Source organism: Grampus griseus, assembly GCF_964374135.1.
Source record: "Grampus griseus genome assembly, chromosome: 14".
In the NCBI taxonomy this organism is placed as follows: domain Eukaryota; kingdom Metazoa; phylum Chordata; class Mammalia; order Artiodactyla; family Delphinidae; genus Grampus; species Grampus griseus.
The window spans coordinates 53,319,334-53,341,478 of NC_139008.1; the positions used below are offsets into that span (position 1 = coordinate 53,319,334).

The 22,145-nt window shown below is 39.4% G+C and overlaps 1 protein-coding gene across 2 annotated transcripts in view; it reads left to right on the top strand.

Moving 5' to 3' along the window:
- The first annotated feature begins 4,050 nt into the window (after positions 1 to 4,050).
- HAO1 (hydroxyacid oxidase 1) overlaps positions 4,051 to 22,145 on the top strand; it is a 65,229-nt gene continuing 47,134 nt past the window's right edge. For both annotated transcript variants that reach the window (XM_082670833.1, XM_082670834.1), the window contains exons 1-2: positions 4,051 to 4,201; positions 11,182 to 11,333. In XM_082670833.1, coding sequence (XP_082526959.1) covers positions 4,065 to 4,201; positions 11,182 to 11,333 — 289 coding nt within the window. In that variant the 5' untranslated portion in view covers positions 4,051 to 4,064. The remainder of the gene's footprint in view (positions 4,202 to 11,181; positions 11,334 to 22,145) is intronic.

A 22,145-nucleotide genomic window follows, 5' to 3' on the forward strand; every position in this document is an offset into this window, starting at 1 on the left:
TGGCTAGAGGCAACTTGCCCATTTAGAACTCGACTCTAATTAGAAAGAGAGGGATAAAAGAGGAACAAAAGTAAGAGAATGAGGGGGATGAAGAAGAGGAAAGGGAAGAAAAAGAAGAAAAAGAAGAGAAAGAAAATGAAGTTAAAGATGAAGTCAAAGAGAAGGAAGGGGAGAGGGAGAAAGAAAAGGAGGAAAGAAGGAAGAGAAAGAAAATGGAAAATGGGAACTATCTAACCACTTGCCCTCAATCAGGCAGCTTTGAGACTGACATTGGCATTTTGTGTGTGGGAAAAATGTCAAGAACTTAGTAAAAATGTACCTTATATATGTATAACCACAAAAGATGTATCCAAAGTATATAAAGAAATTCTACCTGTCAACAATAAATCTAATATAAAAATTCACCAAAGACATGAGCAAGCATTTCACAAGTTGGGAAACATAAAAAGCCAATAAACAAACATAAAAGGATTATCAAATTCATTAATAATCAGGAAAATGCAAAGTAAAACTGTAGGCAGATAGGGTAGGAGGGTCCCCAGAGGAAAAGACCACATTTGGCTTCTCTTTTTCTGGCATAAAAGAAGCCATTTTGGCCTGAGCCATTTTAGTGATCTAAGCATGGCTGCAATGCTTGCCCTTGAAAAGGTCTCGGTAATTAATGATCTCAAGGGAACAAAGGAATGCAGGAACAGAGAAAAGACAGTCAAACAATAGTGCAGTGATAAAGCAGAGTCCTAGTTCCTCCTCAAGGGATATATGTAATAATGTATCTTTGAATTCTGTAGGAACTAAGCCCCCCTCCCCCCAGGTGAAGGATGGAATGATTAAGTTGACCCTCCTAACTTCAATCAACTAAAACTTGGACTCTGTCGACCTTTGCCCTAATTCTATGCTGAATTCTCTGCTCCAGCTCCTTCATGAATATACATTTACCCTTTGCTTAAAACTTCCCCAATTTTTGGGAGATTGGGATTGACATATATACACCAATATGTATAAAATGGATAACTAAGAAGAACCTGCTGTATAAAAAAATAAAATAAAATATAATTCCAAAAAAAAACTTCCCCAATTTTGCTGTTAGGGGAGACACTGCTTTGGGAAAGACCCCCTTACTTTCCACAAGTAATAATAAATCTTCCCTTACTTTCTGCAAGTAATAATAAATCCTTCCTTCTCCAGATCGTTGGCTTGATTTTGTCTATTGTCTCAACACCCACCAAAAGGCAAACCCAGTTTCCGGCTAACAAACTCACAATGAAATATTTTTTATCCTTATAAGAGGCATTATTCTGCTGAACATTTTATTGGGATGTTAAGAAGGGTTGACATGAATAAAGAAAGTCCAGTGTAAAAAAAAATAAAAAAGCAAAAAACCCCTCTATATTTTAGCTTAAATCCAGCAGCAGAGGCCATCTCCTGGCCATTTACCATCCTGATTCCCAAACTGGGTGGTCGGCAGCGATGGACAAGTGCAACCTTTAGCAGCTTGAACAAGCTTCTCACTTCACAGAGGCCTAGAGCGGAGTTTTACAGAATGTATTGTCTCTGAAAAAATGTGAGATATTTAAACAATGTAATTATCACAAATTAACAGAAGCAGTTCTAAACTCCACCCACTTCTTTTAGTTCTCTCCACCAAGAGATTCATGAAACGATTTGGGGACTACATTTAGTTTATCTGCAAAGATGGTTTGTACACCAAATCAGCTGCCGCTGCAATAGTACAGATGAGAGTGGAATTTTTTCTTTTTCTTTTAATTCGAGCTTCTTAAAATAAATCCTCCTTTACTCTCAATCGAGCCAGAGCAGTGGTTCTCAAACCATACTGTACATCAGAGTCACCTGGAAAGCTTGTTACAGCACAAAAGGCTGTCGAGTTTCTGATTCAGCAGGACAGGGGTGGGGCCTGAGAACTTGCATTTCTAACAAAAGTTTCCAGGTGAGGCTGACATCGCTGGTCTAGGGCCACCCTTTGGGAACCACTGGCCCTTATCTCCTTTAGTTTCTCAAACACTTGACCTGTTTAAGGTTCATTCTAGAATGATAAATTGCCTCTGCATCAAAATTACTTTAATTGCAAGGTGTTAAAAGTTTTAATATGTCGAAGTTGCAAATAAATGAATATGTAAATAAAAGGTCTTGCTTTAATATGCAACTTTTGAATCAGTTCTCGCAGCAGGTAAGATCTCAGATCAATTTTCATAATGATTTTGTTAACTGTGCGATGGAGTTATTTCTTTTAGAACTCCCCTAACATATTAACAGAATTTCACATTCCAATAGTATTTTTAGGGTCAATTTAGTTATCACTACACTGAAGCAAAAAGTAAGCATTTGTTAACTTTAGGAATAAACCTATCTATAATTCAATGTTAATCCTAACAGCTCTTTGATTAAATTAAAGGGCAGGGGAGTGAGATTGTTAGGGGAGTGAGATTGTAAGGGAAGGCAGCCAACACAGGGTGGCTTAGCAACCTACTAACACTTGCGGGCAACTGAAGCCTGCACTGTAGAACACACACCTACGAGTTAACCCCCAGAGGAGTGAGGGATTTGGTATTTATATACCAGTTCCACTAAGCCCTCGGTGGAGGATTATTCCAGGCGCATTGATTCCATAACACTTTAGCATGCCATGTGGATGGAAAAGCAGGCTCCAAATTTAAAAGAGCATTCTCAGAGAGGTGTAGGCAGTTGGAATTCAGCTGCTGGACAGCACGTGAGCAGTTTTAAGTGGGGGCTCCCAGCTTGAAAACCAGGTCTAACTGATGTCAAAGCCATTGCTTTCTGAGTCATTTCTTACTAATATGAATCTGCCCCAGGTGTTCGTTCCATGACTGAGTGAAATTTGGATTGAGATCACATGATCTTTTGGACTGGCACTTGCTTGCATCCTCTCCAGAGCAAGAAAAAGTTCTAAGAATTAACTGTAAATTTGGCCTTAATGTTCCTTGTTAAAGCCAAATGTTTATAATCGGCTGAGTTTCATATTGTGTAGACACCCTGCATTTACTGGATGTGTAAGGGAACCACGGACTGAAACCTCCTGCTTTGGCCAGGCATGATGATAAATGGCTTGCATGAGTTGTCTCAACAGGAGGTCCTGATAAGGAACACAGTGCTGTTGCCGAACACTAACCAGGAGAATTCGAGAGGGGCCAAAAAGAAGGAGGAGACTCCAGCCCATAATATGTTCTGCCACACTCCCAGAAACCTTGCACTGGAATCTATCTTGGCTGAGAGGTGCGAGCCAAGAAGGCAAGAGGAGAGTTAAGAAGGATGCTGAGTCAGACCAAATATGGGTACAAGCAAGATGACTGGCCAGAGACTATCTGGAAAGCTAATGAGATTATCATCATCATAAAACGAGACTGAGAGTCACGTGGCAGAGCAGTCCTCCTGGGTTCCCTTACCCTGCTGCTTTCCCCCTGGGCGCCCTTTCTCAATAAAGTCTTTTGCTTTGTCAGTACGTGTGTCTCCTCAGACAATTCATTTCCAAGTGTTAGACAAGGGTCTACTCTCGGGCCCTGGAAGGGGTCCCCCTTCCAGTAACACATGCCCCATTCATTTCATAAACTCTTTTTCATATATGTGCATGATGCTAACATGGAATGAAAATGAATGGGCAGCCTATTCCAGTACCAGTTAGGCAGCAAAGGCACATGCCCCGGGGAAGAAGCAGCCTTAGGCAGAACTGAGCTAAGAGCGGCTTTAGGCAAGTACTTCTCTAGGTTTTTAATTTTTACTCATTCTTCTGCCTTTTTTTGTTTGTTTGTTTTTTCTTCTGCCTTTTTAATGTGACAAACACCTAATCCCCTCCTGTTTCCTCCCCAACCCAACTTCTTCTGGCTTAGGTGTACTACCTGTTCTTTGGCAGACAGCTGCAAATAAAATTTCAAAGTCTAAGCATATGTTTGCTCTCTTAATGTACACAACAGAAAACTAAATCTGAACTTTGGAAAAAGTCTATTAATAATTGACAAATAACAGAATTGTCAGGATGTAGAAAGCAACACAGGAAAAAAAAAGAAAAATATCCCAGGGTTCGCAACAGGAAAATGTTCACCCGGCTTGTTTGCATCAGTGATTATGAACAACATGCAAAATCCATACTTCCAAAGTCTATATATGACTATTATAAATCTGGGGCAAATGATCAGGAAACCTTGGCTGATAATATTGCAGCATTTTCCAGGTAAGAATTTTTTAAAATCATATTTAAAAATTACACAGAGATAAATAAATATAGGAGATAGACAATAAAAAAAAATTACACAGAGACATTCTATCAAAACAAGATCTTTCAGCTTTAATGTTGATGGTGTGGAATTATTTGTCTAGATATTATGCTTAGTAGAGAGGCGAAATTCATAGGGCTGTGAGAAATGTTGGGCTTTAAACTTGTTTGAACATATTCCAAGCCTGGGAATCTTGAAAAAAGCTAACCCTAACTTTCCTCACTTGGAATTATGTGGATACATACATTTTTATACATTTAACTGTGTATAAAAATGGTGACAAATTCTGATGACTCCATTTTCTTTTTCTCTGAGTATGACAGTGATGGTCTATTTTATGGTGTAGGAAACTATTAATATTAAACATAAGATAGCCATCTTATCTGGTCAAACCAGATCGGATGGTTGCCTCAGATGTTCCCATCCTGCTGGCTTTCCACTATCATTCATTTTGATTACCATTGTCTAAATTTTCACCTTAGATTCCAGTTTGTCCATATAGCATTACTCTTTCAACTTTGCTGTTTCATCTCTCCTTCAAAGTGCTTCATCTCTCTTCCCAAATTAGTTTTCCCTTGACTTTCATATTTCAAAGCCCAAGATGGTAGATATCATGGTTTATGTTTTCTATTTGTAATAAAAACAAGAAACAAAATAACTTTAAAGGAGGAAAACCCCTTTTTCTCTCAGCAATTAGGAAATGGTTTATTTGCTGGAGCAGGGGAGGCGAGCCCTCCATATACTATAGTCTTTGGGGCTCATTCATCTTATATAATAGCTTTTAGTGAAGCCAGCAAATGTCGTGGGCACTCATGGAGGATGAAAAATTAAAGAAAACAGGCAAAAAGTATCCAGGGGAAAGAATCTGCCTGCCTTCCTCATTTCTTCTTTAGCCTAGAGCAAAATCACTCAAAATCATTTTTCTATGTGTAAGTTAGGAGAAATGAAATCATTCTAACCAAGGTGGTTCCTGGCAAGCAGCACCGATTCATCTGCAAATCCATGCAGGAGCCTGAGAGTGGGGTGAAAGGGGGTGGGGGGCTTCCCAAAACTCCTTCAAGCCTTGGCTTTGTCTCAGATCTTTTCTGGGACGCTGGGAGAGCTATGGGAAGGGAAAAGCTGGCAAAGAGTGGAGCGGCTTAAAATTCTGCATGATTTTTTCCAACTGTTATGTAATATTTTGGGGTCCCTTCAACATTTTCTGCTCTTGGAAGATGCCCCTTCTTGGGCCCATCTCAACTCATCACCAGGTGATGTGGTTTGCCTATTAGTAGTCTCCTGAAAGCAACACTTGAACACAAATAGGTAACTTTGTTTTTTTTTGTTTTTTTGCGGTACACGGGCCTCTCACTGTTGTGGCCTCTCCCATTGTGGAGCACAGGCTCTGGATGCGCAGGCCCAGTGGCCATGGCTCACACGCCCAGCCGCTGCGTGGCATGTGGGACCTTCCTGGACCTGGGCACGAACCAGTGTCCCCTGCATCGGCAGGCGGACTCTCAACCACTGTGCCACCAGGGAAGCCCACAAATAGGTAATTTTAACCAAGGAAATTTCAGGGCCTTGACAGGATGATGGAGTTGGTGTCCCTCAGCATTCCTTGGGGCACAATGCTCAGGTGACCACCTACTCCACTTATACACAGCCTTCCTCACCCCTTACCACCCTTCACCCCATGCTAGTTGATTAATTACCTCACACATTAAGACTCTCAATGGGCTCAATTCAGTATTACATGCTGAGGATAGAGCAGTAAGCCAGATGAAGAAAATTCTTGTCCACAGGAGCTTACATTCCAGTGGATGCACATTGACCTTGGGCCTCCATAGTGCTGGTGGGTTGAATTGATGCAAACTGGACCCAAAACAATTGGCCCACTGGAGGCCTTTAAGAGGAAGCAAAGGGGTGTAGCAAAGCAGACAGAACACCTCTTCAACCCTAGAAATTCTAGAAACCCGGTGAGACACAGAAGACTGTGGTGACTTCCAAGATGTGGACTGGAAAAGTACCTCACAACTTCTGTGAATTACCTGGTTCTGCAGTGAGTATTCTCAGCTTACTCAGCCTAAGTACTGAGTAATTTAGGGTCAAGACACAGATAATGAGAATGAGGTTTCAATGCCACCTTTTCCACGAACCTTGATCATTCAATTTTGTTCAGCTTTAAAGAAGGGAAAAATGTATTAATCAACTTTCTCTGGAGGAGAGAGGATTATTATCAACCACTTGAGGAGTTTTTATTGCAGCACACATTGCCTATCTAACATCCCAGCTCCTCCTTTGCTGTGTAACTTGCTAGGTGGCCTTTCAGTCCTCACCCTGTGTCATCAAGCTGATCACGTGGAACTAAAAATAGATGTTCTGCAGAGGTGGTGGTGGCTTTGGCTTGATGGGATGAAGGCAATCAGTCAGAAACGTCTCATTTGATTCAAATGAAGATGGCAAAATAAACAAACTCCAGATAACCCCTTGTGACACAATGACAGAGTATTTTAAAGACAGTTATGACATTTATACCCCTCCCCATGCCACAAGTGTAGCAAATGGTCATTCACAATGACACCTTTTATCTCTGTACCAGCCCTGACAACCACGATTTGGAGTTCTGGGGACACAGGCCACTTATGTGACCAAATGGTTGCTTGGAGGTATTTCTGGCTAAGACTTGGGGCTCTAATCCTACTGTGTCCACTCCCCACATAAAAAAGGACAAATAAAGTCAAATAGATAGAACCACCCAGAAGAACAGTTTCCTATCGCAATTATAACAGGAACAGAGAAAAATGTCAGCTTGCTAGGTTTCATGGGGCCCGACCTGATTGGAGTTAATTTTCAAAAGAACAGTACTTTGTTTCTCTTACACATTAACTCAGGGTATCTTTCTAAACCGTGATCTGCACATATTTTGCGGCTTCTTGTGAAATTATCACTGATGGAATATAATTCTCTGATTTGGGTATTTAGAAGTCCTGTAATATTAGAAAAGGAAGCTCTCCTCGTCCCTCGCAGATCACTTAGCGACCCGGAAAATTGTGTGGTTTTCTTTCAAATAACAGATGGTAAAAGTGAAATCATTCCCTCTCTTTAATATTTGAGAAGCAATCTACACTTACCAGTGGCACTGGCAGTGTTCTTCTCATAGGTGTAAACGTCACAGGATCATTCAGCTCATTTGCACAACAGGTAAGTAAGCTGCTTTTTCTCTTGCATTATGAAAAGCAGCTAATTGTCTCTTGTTTTTTGAAGACACACACACACACACACACACACACACACACACACACACACACATACCATTTCAGGAGATTCACAGGCCTTCTGAAACTTAACTACACACGGAGCCTTTCCAAAAATGGCTTGACTATTTAAATATGTTTACCATACTGTGTTTTCTTCAGACTTAAATTCCTGCCCTCCTTCTTCCTTTACCAGGGTGCCTCAGAGGTTGATAATAATTCAGTTAAATAATCTTAAAGATCTCTCGATATTACAAATGAATGGTAAAAAGTATGGTTACAAATACTGTGGTGTATTTTATATACATATATACACACATTCTGTAGGTTTATACATATATTTCATGTGTTTTTAATGCTTAGAATAACTAATTTCGAGAAATTAAGATGCAATATGATCATCTTACTGGACTTATTAATTCAGTGTGTTGAGTTGGTGGGATTCAATAACAGCACAGGACTTCAAAGCTGGGTGATGAGCAGGTGTCTTCTTTCATCAGTGTACCTCCTCTTGAGGACTGTGTGTATCACCTGATTTATGATAAATTAAAATCAAGGTCCTTGTTGGATGTGAAAATGTTGCAGGAAGGGGGACCCCTTCCAGGGCCCGAGAGTGGGCTCTTGTCTAACACTTGGAAAAGAATTGTCTGAGGAGACAATCATGCTAACAAAGCAAGAGACTTTATTGGGAAGGGGCGCCCGGACGGAGAGCAGCAGGGTAAAGGATACCAGGAGGACTTTTCTGCCACGTGGCTCGCAGTCTTGGGTTTTACGGTGATGGAATTAGTTTCCGCGTTGTCTCTGGCCAATCATTCTGACTCAGGGTCCTTCCTGGTGGCGCACGCATCACTCAGCGAAGATGGATTCCAGTGAGGAGGATTCTGTGAAGTTGGTAGGACAGATCACTGGAGTCCCCTCTCCTTTCGACTTTTCCTGAATTCTTCCGGTTGATGGTGGCTTGTTAGTTTCGCGTTCCTTACCAGGACCTCCTGTTTAATAAAACTCATGCAAGTGTTTACTATTGGGCCTGGCCAGGGCAGGCTGTTTCAGTCAGTGGTTTCCCTAACAAAACGGATCCCAACTTTTACCCCACTTATTTTAACTCAGGAAACCTATGAAAGAGGTTTATTATTCAATTGGCTCGATTATTTTGTCAATCTTCATAACTTTTTCCAAAGTGGAGGTCCTATAAGAGCAGAGTCCAAGGTTATAGTCAACTACTGTTTTATGTAAGACTGTGGGAAAAAAAATCTCTTAAATTGGGGGATGGGATTGGGTGGGGCTTGGAGAGCTATTGGAATTACCTGACAAGGTTAGTTGTAATCGCTCTTTGGAAGATTTCAAAATATGGAGGACTTTCTAGAGAACATACATTTCCCACTCCATTGATCTCATCTAATTTGGCCTAGGAATTGCATTTTGTGCATTGGTTGACGGGTGTCTGTAATGCCATCCTCAAGGCAGGAAATAACGTGTGTGGGAAGCAAGAACAGTTATTTAAGTGACTGCGCCACCTAGTGGACAAGCCTAAAGCTACTGCCTGGAGATGGAAGTAGCTTGCCTTAAAAGGGGGAACCTTGCCTTAAAAAGGGGAACTGGATATTTGAAAATGTTCTTTCTGCCACACACACACACACACACACACACACACACACACGGCTGATGCCCCGCAGCTCTGTGTGTATGCTTCATAAAAGCTTTCATTGTTTCCTCAGCTCTATGTAAATATTAATGCCTTCCAAGGCCAGCGTGCCAACGGCTGCTATTAAATCTTTTTCTCTCATTCTAATAATACACTTAGAGATGATTGGTAGTAAAAAACTCTCTTCAAGGCTTCTGCCTCTCCCCCATCAGAATGGAGATCAAAGAATTACGCTGTGAGGGTCAGTCGAGAAGAACAGACTTCCAGCAGCAGAGCATGTGGTGTGACAGAAAATCATGACAATTATGATGTTCAAAGGAATTGCAGAGAAATCACAGTTAAACTTCTTTATTATGTTTGCAAGGGCTGGATGTTTTTACTTTATTATGTGAGGAAGGGTTATATTACAGACCCTTAGCTATTCCTCAAGGCAACACGAAGACAGAACTTCTTCTTCTGCTACAGGAAGTAGGCTTCAGTTAAGACTTGGGAGGTTTGATTTATTTTGGTGACTCCCTTACTAAATCACACTTCACTGTATTGATAAAAAATCTTGATCTATCTAGAAGCAGAGTTAAATCTAGGTCCTGAAAGGTAAGTGCTAGTTAGGTACGTATGTGTGTGTACTCACTTGTTTATTGCCTTAGTGCTCATTAGGAATGGGGCTGTATTTTTTTCAGTTTTAATCAGTTACTAATGAGGAGAAAATAATCCTGAACAAATAAGAGATACAAATTTTGCTGAGAGAAAAGAGAACTAGTTTTCCTGTAAAATTTACTAGTTTGATTCTTGGTTTGTTAGTAACTTTCATTGCTACACAAAAGTATTACAGAAAAAGTAACTTAAGGTAATGTTCAGGGGTCAAAAATTCAAGCCAAAAACTTGTCTTTGCCAAATAACATTGTTCATGAAAATGCTCAATTAAACTAAAATAAAAACTTCCCTTATCATCATATTTCAATGGATACTGAATTCAGATCAAGGATTCTGAAGAAACCACATCAAATTTTAAAAGTAGTTCCCTGAAGCTACTGTCTGTAAGAAAAAATACTGCTGAAGTAGACATAGGATATCTTCTTAAACTCTAATCTAACCTCCATGCCATTCTATACCATCTTGAAAATGGCTTGGAAGAAGTGAAATGAAAGCTATATTCGCACAAAAACCTTTAAGTGAATGTTTATAGTGGCATTATTTATAATCACCCAAGTTGAAAGATTCCGAATGTCTCTTATCTTGAGAATGGATAAACAAACTGTGCTACCTTCTTACAGTGGAATACTAGTCATCAACCAAAGAGAACAATTATTGATGCATGCAGCAATATGGGTGAATCTCAGAAGCATTAGGCTAAGTGAAAGAAGCAAGACTCAAAAGTCTACATACTAGAGCTGACCTTTGAAAGTGGGTTTGAACTGAGCAGGTGCACATATACAGAGATTTTTTTCACTGAATCGGTGCTACACGATCCATCTTTGCTTGAATCCGTGAATGTGAAACTGGAGATCGGGAGGGTCCGACTGTAAAGTTTTTTCACTGTGCAAAGGGCTGACCCCCTCCACCCACCCCACCCCCTGCCTTGTTCAAGGGTCGACTATATATGATTCCATTTGTATGATATTCTTGCAAAGTAAAACTATAGGGACAAAAAAAGAAAAAGATCAGTGGTTGTTAGGGGATTGGATGGGGGAGAGTTCCACTACAAAAGGAAATGGGGCAAATATTCAGGATGACTGAACTGTTCTAGATCTTGATTATCTGGTTACACAACTTCATGCGTTTCTCAAAGGGCAAAAAACCATACACTCAAATGGTTTAATTCTATAAAATGTCAATTATACCTACTAAGAATAATGGCTTGAGAAGTTTATTATTCATCTTATTGTTAACTCTCCATCTTAACAACTATTAAGATTTACCGCATTTCCTTGAGCTTTGTAAAGGACTTTGCTTGCTGGGAAAAATAGAAGAATGTTTTCTCTTTCTAACTCAAATGTAATGTCAAAGCTTTGGTTATGCTTTTGAAATTCTAAAAACTTTTTTTCTTTTTCAAACATTCTAGGTGGAAACTTTATCCACGAATGCTCCGGAACGTTGCTGAAATAGACCTGTCGACTTCTGTTTTAGGGCAGAGAGTCAGCATGCCAATCTGCGTTGGGGCTACTGCCATGCAGCGCATGGCTCACGTGGATGGGGAGCTTGCAACTGTGCGAGGTAGGAACAAGGTTCTCACTCAAAGGGACAGAAATGGGCTAATATTTAGTGACTCCCTTCTCTGTATGCATCAAGCAAACACTTCCCTGGATGTCTTTATACTCACAAAAGTTAAGCTCATTGACTGGCATCAAAATGCCTGTTCTTGCACGTCCTGCTCTTCTACCTTCTAGCTGTACGACTCTAGCAAGATACTCAGTTTTATCAGCTGTAAAATGGAGATAAAAATAGTACCTACCTCCTTGGGTTACTGTGAGGATTAACTGAGTTCACATATATAAAGTATCTAAAACAGTGCCTGGCACAGAGTAGTGGCTCAATGACTTTTAGTCGTATTATGAGTATCAATATCAATATCTCAAAATATCGAGGTCTGAGAAACGGACTCACCCGTGGTCACACAGCTAGGCAGTACAGAGATGGGCTCAACTTCATGGCTACCTAATTTCAAAGCCCTTGCTGCTTCCCCCAAACCACATGATTCTCACCATCAAAGAGCAAATGCAGTGACTTGGTTGTGTTTTCTGCCATGGTTTTGGACCATGATTCATTTACTGATAGGTTATATTCCCAGTAGAGCATTTCCAACTGCCTTAGGAGGGAATGATGAGAAATTCAAATATGATATGCAGAAATTCCTAATTAGGGCTAATTTATTAACTTCCCAGTCCCCTAGCAACTATGAATGTTTGAAAGGATATGTGCAGTGATAAATCTCCCCACATTCTGCTTCAGAAACACATATAAAAGTTGGTAATGAAGTCTATCTGATTTTTTTTTTTTTTTTTTTTTTTTTGATGCTGAGCAAGGCAGGAAATTCAGGACCAAAGAGCAGGAACTAAATGCTATTTTAAAACATTTTCATTTTAAGAATTAAGGATCTTGTGGATTCGCTTCCCTCCTTGAAATGTCTTTCACAAAATACTGCCTGGACTGTCAGCATGACACAGTGAGGTTGTGCTAGAGAGACTTAGGTTAGAGTCTGGAGTTGCTTTAATTCTAGGACCACACACAGATAAGTGTGGCCACAGCCATTTGTCTACAGTAATCCTGAAATATTGAGAAGGAGAGGGAAAAAAGGGAAATGTATCGGTCTATTTAAAGTTAGGATAAGAGAGGACTTTCCAAGAATGCTATAGATAGCAACCAGTGAAACAAAAGCAAACAAATCAGCACACACACAAAAATGGAAATTTCCACACTCTCAAATATCTATAAAAGTTTAAAACAAATGACCAACTAAAATGAATTGAAAAATGAGATTGCAAAGAGTTAATGTCCTTCCTGTGTAAAGAGCTCTTTTATTTGAATAATAAAATAACATATAACCCAAAAATGGAGTAAAAGATGCAATTGAAAAAAGGCAGATAAGACATTCACAAATGGAGGCATAACAATAACAAATAAATGTATGAAAAGCATTCAATTTTTATCCCATCCATAATTATCAAATATAAAATTATAATTTTATTTTCTGAATATCAGATTATTATTTTAAGATTACATAGGGTGATTAGGTTATACGCATGTTGAAAATGTGCATTTTCAAATACTGGTAGGAAGAGTGAAAAATAGAATAATCTTTTTAGAAAATAATTTGACACTATGTATCAAAGCTTTGAAAATATGAATTCCAAGTGATGTTATGAATTCTCTTCTAGGAATGCCAAGGAAATAATTATGATTTTGAGGAATGACATCTTTGCAGGGATTTTCATGCCTGTTATTTTTAATAAGAAAAAAGTCAGGAAAACACTCGAATGTCCCATATTTGGAGATTGGTTGCAAAAAATAGGATGCATAAATATGGGCTAAACACTTAAAAATCATATTATAGAAAGAGTTGAGTGGCATGGAAATATGTTACAATATAATAATTTTTAAAAAGCAGTTACAAACAATAATAAGGTCATATAATATATTTATTTTTGAAGACCAAGAACGTAGACCACACTTTACAAATTTTTATTTATGAGTGATGGGACTATTCCTGACTCTATAGTCTTCTTATTTTGGTCCATGTGTATACAGTTTTCTTTGAATTATTTTGCAAGAAGAGACCAATAAAAGCTAAATTTAAAAGAAGAGAGAAAACTGGAGAAGGAACCATGGAGTGGAAGCGAACGAAAGGAAGTGAAGAAGGCAATAAGCAAAGCTCACTTGGTAAAATGCCCTGGAGCCTGTAAAGTATTTTTACATATATCATTTTATTTGCTATTTGACAGGTGTCACTGTCCCCATTTTATGGGCAAAGAGCTAGTTCCATAGAAAGCAGGTTTTCATAGTTAGTAATTGATAGGACTTACTCTCCAAATCACCTCTGATGGCTCCTTACTTTTGCTGGGGGTGGGGTGGAAAGAAAAATGAGAAGAAAGCTTACTTAGAAACTATAATTTGACAGCCTAGGCAGTACTGTTTTATCTAACATTATTTCCTTCTAGCATTAACCATGAAACATTATTAAATGCCTATTGGAGTCTTATCCCTTTAGATTTATTTATTTATAAAATGATTACCATGTTCCAGGCACTTTTCTAAGCACATTACAAGTATTAAAACATCACATCCGGGCTTCCCTGGTGGCGCAGTGGTTGAGGGTCCGCCTGCCGATGCAGGGGACACGGGTTCGTGCCCCAGTCCGGGAAGATCCCACATGCCGCGGAGCGGCTGGGCCTGTGAGCCATGGCTGCTGAGCCTGCGCGTCCGGAGCCTGTGCTCTGCAACGGGAGAGGCCACAGAAGTGAGAGGCCCACATAACCCCCCAAAAAAACAAAAACAAAACATCACATCCCCTGAACAGTCCGAAGAAGTAGGTACTATTATTAAGCCCATTTTATATAGGAGAAACAGAGGCACACGGCAGATGCCCAGGGTCACACAGTTCATAAACGATAGAGATGGGATTCAGACCTAGGCAGTCTGGCTCCAGAGTCTGGGCTCTTAACCACCTTGTGCTGCTTTTAATTTCCAGAAAATCCCGTAAGTATCATGAAGGGAAGCCCATGTATCTGTAAATCACATTCCCTAAAAGTAATTAATTTGTCACTTAAGGTGCACGCAGAGCAGACCCCGCCGGGGGAGTGCAGGAGACTGAAATACTTGATAGACATTAGCATAAGGTAGAACAGGCAGAACAAAGAGGACGTGGTGACACTGAGGACGCAGAGGAACTGGCAATGAAAGGTTATACACACCAGGTTGGAGAAGCCAAGATCCTGAACACATTCCTGTCAGGGCAGTGACATGACTGTTTATATTCCAGATTTGTGGTAGAATCATCCCTCAAGGATTTCAACATTCTTAAGGTTTTCTTCGACCTTCCAATTACTGTCTATGGATTGATGGTCTTTTTAATATTAAGATTAATCCCCCAAACAGGTGCTGATCCGCTCATAACAAAGAGTATTCCTTGGCTGATACATTTTGATGGTAGGTTACTTGGAAGGAAAGAATGTGTGCCTGGAACAGATGCTATTGGTGCCCAGGATATATTCCCTTATTACTTCGCATTTTTATCAGAACCTGCAGCTTTTTGCCTAACATTTTCTCTGGCAGCAGGAGCTGATGAATGGGGGTGGTGGTTGGAAGTGGGTGAGTGGAAGGGCATCCCTCTGGCTGGTGGATAAATACCTCAGCTCTCTTTGATCAGGATAACTGAAGCATCTTCTAATCCCATCACCCAGGGTTTCCCTAATAAGACTGAGCCCCAGTTGCCTTCAGAAATTACCTGCCCATTAGCACACCCTTCACTGGCTGCCTCCCATCCCTCTTTCACTTTCCTACTCCGTCAGCTCACCTTGCCATCATTCCCAAATACAAGACTCAGGCTCATAGCATTGTCTCATTGTCAGTTTCTGGAAGAATGCAAACCAAGACAATGACTGAGTATTTGTACAGCCACAGGCAAATTTAAGGAAGAGTGGAGGAACGTACGTATTTGGTAGACACTGCTTTCTTTTCTCAAAACTCAGAAAATCAACATGGAATTATGCAGCTGATATTTGATTTACTCTATCATTTCCAAATATGGAAACTCTCTCAAGCTAGCCTGATCCTTGGGGAAACTGTGAGATCTATGCATGGATGTTGCTGTGGAGGATTTTTTTCCCCACCCTCCTAATTATCTGGCCCCTAATCAAGTTTTCTTTTTTCCAGGGTCTTTGTCCTTAGCTAGAAGGAGAAACTGGGGCCAAGTTCAGAGGGTAGGGGTTAGTTAGAAGCCATCTCTGGAGAAAGTGTTCCTGTTAGCCTGGTCAGTAAGAGTAGGTGAAATAAAATCCCCAGGGAATGGTCTGGCCTGAATAATTAGAATGAGCATCTAGAAAGTTCTGGAAGTTGCTGTGGTACCATGGTCTTGCCTTCGCAGCTGGTTCTCCAGACTTCTTCACAGAGACTTGCTTCAGGGGTCATTTGGTCTTTATCCTCACCACTGTAGGACATGTCCGCATTTTGAACTAAGCCCAAGAGCAGAGCTTTCTTCTTTACATGACTGTGTGGTTGTAGAGTGACCAATGGAGCTACTCTTTCTTCATTTTCTAAATGGCAACGAGTATAGGGTTGCCAAATAAAATACAGGGAACTAGTTATAGTTGTATTTCAGATAAAAACCAAATCATTTGTAACTGGTATCCTATGTTTATTTGCTACAGCCGGCAACCCTAGTTAAATGAGAGATCTTACCTCTAGAGGCTCTTGTGAGGGTCACATGAGATAAATACTAGGAAAAGCTTCCCAAAATGGGGCTCAATTTTTATTTGCCCCTGAGATTCCAAGTCCCTAAAATATTTCTCTCCCATACATTAAAAACTCACTTTCAGAAAAGTATACTCCATTTATAATATCTTAGTGGGAGTAAAAAATTGCTCTTTTTACTTTGTTAAAGATGTTTTTGTTTTAAGCTTTATGCAGGAACCTCAAAAAATGACTTTAAGGGCCAGGCTGGTAATGTAAATATCCAAGGAGGGATGAAGTTAAGAAAACAATAATGCAAGCTCAGTGGTGGGGAGGGTACCAAACCTAGATTGCAGGTTCCATCGAAGGAGGGCAGCCACATCTTGGCACTAGCTAACTGATGCCCCATGGGAGTGAGGATGTGGGGTGGTTGCCAAATCTTCAAAAATTTAAGAGAAGCCAGAAATCTTGATTTTAATGTGCAATGTCCTGGTTTTTAAATGTTGGCAAATAAATCAAAATTCTTTAAAACACTGTTTGGAGCAACAATGTGTGGGCCAAGGCAAATACTTTTGTGGGCTACAACTGTCCGCTGGGCTGTCCAGCTGGGGCATCTGATTTATGTGGAAATTCACCACTAACTAGTTTCACTCTCTAGGATTATGTTTCCTCACTGATAAAGTGAGCTGCTTACATGTGATCAGTGGTTCACTTCTGGTGTCGCAAGGAGGCTGGAGTTGTTTCCAATGATCTCAAGGAAGTTAAGTGTGTCACTGAGCACACAGCTACTTGTGTTGCTTGTTGGGACTGAAAAGAACAGTGCTTTAAAGAAAAAGTTCTGCTGCTAAGACAAAAACAAAAAAGAATACTCAAAAACATAAAACTCCCAACAGGAGTAGATGATCTTTACAATTTTTTTCAGCATACAAATAACTGGTTTTGTGCCCATTTAAGATGACATCAAATACAAAAAAAGAGACCAAAGTCAAGACCTGCCCCTCCTGACATTGCTGAAATCCCCCCTCTCTCCTTTACTTTCCACTCTATGCCAGCCCTGGAGGATATAGACTGTGGAGTGAGCATCTGCCTACATTGGATTTTCATTTCTCAAAACTGCATTCTTGGGATAGAAGAGAACGATCAGATAATTACTGATCTCTAGATCTTGCTGAAAACAAATAGGTGTTTAATAAATGCTTACATAAATTTTAAAAGTGATACTTCAAAGTCTTGTGGAAAATGATGATAACGACCATTTATTTAGCAATTAATGTGTGCCAGGCAATTTGAATTTATTAACTCATCTATCCCTGACCACTGTCTTAAAATGTGTGAGCCCCAAGCCCTGAGGATCTTTCTCTGACTCCTGTGCATGTGGAAACTGAGGCTTGGAGAGATTAAATACCTTGCTCAAGGTTATTAATCACTTACACAATGCTGTCTATAATACCCTGGTCAGTTGCTGATATTTCCAAATGTCATTAACTGCAGCAAGACCCCTAAGGCAAGCTGTATGCTATAGTCTTGTAATATTTACTATAAGTGTTTTATGTTTTTACAGTTTTATCCTTTTAGTTTTGAGAGTATGGAATAAGCCACAGAATATGAAACTTATTAGGAAATAAGAGCCTTGTGCAAAATTCAGGAGCATAAATAAAGGGGCTTGAATTTTAAACAAATGAAAATTAAAACTCTTTTAAGATGGAAGGAAAATAACCAGAAAACACTCAGTGGAGAGCAGTTTGCTATGCATTGTTTTATGAATAAGAGATTTATTGCAGTGGATGATTTAGTCAACATTTTAATAATTGACCATTATTATAATATTTAAGCAGTCAGATAAATGCCTCTACTTATAATGGCATATCGTTTGAAACTCTACTAGATTGGTTTTTGATTTTTTAAGTTTTATCCTTCACATAAGCGTCAGGGATGAATACAGAATCATTTCTCCAAAATATTTAAAATATTGAAGAAAATAGCAATAATAAACATAAATGCTAGTAGCACATAAGGGAGGTGGTCTCATTAGGTTAAATTTCCATCTTGCAAAATAAGTAGAACATTTCTGATTTCTCAAAGAACCAATTAACAAAATGCTTACTATAGCATTGAGGCTTTTAGGACATTATGGTGAAAATCTCTCTGGTTTTATGCACAGTAGCTGTAATAAAATTTTATTTTGTACTCCATGGAGGTATGCATTAGCTCTTTTGCTCCATTTAATCATGGGAAATCAAAAAGAAAGAGAAAAAAGGAGATTAAATATTTACTTATCCTTTTGCTTCTGACTTGTTATGTGGACAAATGCCACATGAGGGAGTGCTGGGACCTCAAATAGAGAAAAATTAAAACCCACTTAATGCATTCCAGGAATGCTCGGCATATTAGTAAATTCTTATTAAACTGTCAAAAAAAAAAAAAAAAGATTTAAAAAAGAAATTCCTGCCCCTGGATGCAATTAGAGGCTACCACACAGAATTTGATGGGTCATAAAACCATTAAGTCTAAACACTTTCTTTTTGAGCCTAAAAGACCAGAACATTCCAAAGTGAAGTTTTGGGACTCAGCTATGACTTGGCCACCTATTAAGGTGCAGGTGGAACAGATTGCAGAGTAACACAAAGACCCCAAAGAACTGAATTAGGGTGTAGGTGAGAGCTTTAGCTGTTGAATTTTCTGGATTTTCCGAGATTAAGTGATCAGCCTTAACACTGAGTGAAAGACCATTCGGCAGGAAAAATTGTCATTTCCTTTACTCCAGACCCAAACGATGTATTTTTGAAAGCTTTATTGATATATTTATGTGTTGTACTAGGTGATCAAGTAGATATACATTTCAGCATACCTACAAGGAAAATATCACCATTATTCTTAATTTTATCTAAATCCAGGAAAAGCACCAGATTTGCTTTAAATGAAATTTTACTCTTTCTGAGGTGAGTGCCTTTTATGCACCAGGTGCTTGGACTTTTCATCCCTATTATTAATCCTCGCAATAGATCTGTGAGGTCATTATTATTTATCATTCTCCTCAGCTGACAGTGGAGGAGAAGGACACCTTTGACCAATGTCTAGTGTTGGTGAGTGGTTAAGATGAGGTTGTTGATCTGTTTCACTCTAGAGTTTAACCCAGTTATTTGTCTTCATCCATTATTTTATCACTTTTACAGAGAAGAAACAAAAGTAGGGAGGAATAAAGGAGAAAGGATAGTTCACTAAAACTTTGTCCAAATTACATTAGTTAAACATTTGGAAGGGGATATCTCTTTGCATCGTTGTAGTAAAAAAATCAATTCATACCTTTTCTTGCTTTTATTTTCAAACTCTTTTATCTCAGTTTTGTGTTCTGGACCTTCTTTTTCAATAATCAAAAGTCAGTAGGGGCTTCCCTGGTGGCGCAGTGGTTGAGTCCGCCTGCCGATTGCAGGGGACACGGGTTCGTGCCCCGGTCCGGGAGGATCCCACATGCTGCGGAGTGGCTGGGCCCGTTAGCCATGGCCGCTGAGCCTGCGCGTCCGGAGCCTGTGCCCCGCGACGGGAGAGGCCACAACAGTGAGAAGCCCGCGTACCGCAAAAAGAAAAAAAAAAAGTCAGTGGACATGCTCTTTCTGTACATACACTCACACATGTTACATCTACATACACATGCATATATATTAATGATTATGGACATCTTATATATGCATATATATAAATGTATAATTCATATATAAAATTTTTCAAAAAGTGATAGATTCAGTGTTGAAATCACTTTGCAATGAGACAAACTTCATTAATCCAAAACAGCTATTAAAAAATTAGACTCCAGCTATCTTAAAGACCAACATCAAATGAAATAATTTCTAGTATTTTGCACCAGAATTTCAGCTATTGATCAGCTTTCTCAAGAGCATGAGAGTGCTTCTTCTCAAATTATTAGTGTGCCTGATGACCTTAAAGATGTGACAGTGAGAAGTCAGAGGCTGACATATATATTCCAATACTGAGGTTGTTAAATTGAGAGAGGTTGATTGAAGTCACCACGTGCAAACCTGATACTCCTTGAAACCATCATTAAAAGGCATCTCACTGTGGTGTCATCTCCATGCCATCAGCATGACAGGACCTGACGACTGAATAAAATGACAGAATAATAACCTGGGAATCGGTATAGTAAAGCTAATGTTTTTGTCTATTGCAGAATTCTGCCCCAGAGATAAAGTAGGAGCAAGGAAGGGAGGGCTAAGATGTCATTGGACTAACTGTTCCTTGAAAATATTTCCATACAATGAAAAAGAGTTCTTGAGGTGTAGTGACATTATGACTGCTCAAGGTTACTGTTCCAAATTCAGACGATGAACCATCATGAAAACACTGGTTTCTTGGCCTTTTGGGGCAGTATTTAAATCGGTTAAATTTTCTAAATCGTACATGAATATTTGTTTGACCACTTCTAAGTATTTCACTCATGATTATAGTAGAAGTTTTGTTCTTCCCTTAGATGACTGACTTCAGAACATTCTTCTTCTGGGTAATCTCAATGATAACTTTAGACATTAAGACAATAACGTTAATTGTGTCTTTAACAAACCTGTGTAATAATAGTTCCTGTGCAAAGAAAGGCTGACCCACTCACTGGCTGGTAGGGTAAACTGGTAGGATGAGAACACTTCAGTGTGTCAGACCCTGAGTTTAGAACCACACAACTGCTTGGTACTTTGTCATTGCATATTTTCCCCATTACATAATGACTTCCTGTGCAGAGGACAAAATGCGTTTTCTCAGCAAAATTTTCAGCACAGCTGTTTTGGTGACTAAGTTTTGCAGGAGTTTTTTAATCAAATGTACCTAAAAAAAGCTCCTTTGGGCCCTTTCATCATATTATCCCCTTTCCTTTAAATACATAATTTTGGAAGCTTAACTCACTTTTCCCATATAGGAAAGTTATTTTCAAGGAAATAATTTGTACCCAAAGTAGCACATTGCTTAGTTGCTCTGCTCTAATCTGGATATATGACTTATCCCACATGAATTAATGTTCCAAATATCAGACATTGACTCCCATTGATAACTAATAGTTTACATTTTCTCTGTTGTTGTTTTTCTTTTTTTTTTTTTGTGGTAGTGAATAAACATCGTTCTCAAATGTATTATAATTCTCTCCCTTGTCAAGCCTAGCATGATGAACTTTAGTTTTATTTGATGATTCAGCAGCTTATTTATATATGTAAGGTTGTTGGTGCTGACATTAAACATTTGGAAGCTATTTTATATTGGTAAATTGTGCCTTCTTAACTTTGAGAAACATCTTCTTTTTCCTCTTCTTCTGTCATTTTATTTTTATTCTGTTGCTTAATTTTGCCTTGAATTTGAAATCTAGGAAGCTAGGAAAATCTTGGATAAGCAAGGTTATAAAGTATGTCTGATAATGGTTAAGTGTGCTGAGAGGTTGTTACTGTAATGCAATTTAGTTCCTTGACTTTAAATCTAGCAAAAGATGAATGCATAAGAAAATGTTGCAAAGGTACCTGCGCCCCTCTCCAGAGGGACAACAATGGAGAAGAAAGATTCAGCAGTATGTGGCTGGCAACTGACAAGACAGGAGCCAGCTGCTACTCCCCCACCCCCCCCAAGCCCGTAACACCACTGGTCAGTTTCTCCCTCCTGTTTCCTATAAGGTCCTGTCATTACTCAGGCCATCAGATATATCCAATTAACTTGCATGAGTCCTTGTGAAAGAAGATATCTACTTCATTCTTCTTAAAGTATAGTCCATGAAACAAGCATCAGCATCACTCGGGAGCTTGTTAGAAATATAGAATCTAAGTCCTATCCCAGACCTATTGAGTCAGAATCTGAATTTTATCAACATCCCCATGTGATTCCTGTGCATGTCGAATCTTGAGAAGCACTGGACAAAGACTTGGAATGAAAGTTTCTGGTGGTTCCCAGCCAAGGGCATAACTTAAATCCTCAAAGATGAAACAGTTTTGGGTGTAGCATGAATATCATTTCCATCCGAAGATCCTCTAAGACCTTCTGAGAGCCAGCTGATTTCGTGATGACTGCCTGCAATGAGCAGGAACTGCGAAGCAGACTCTAAGATACACAAGAGAGACGTGTACAGAGCAGTTTTCAATTAAAGAATTGGGACAGGCA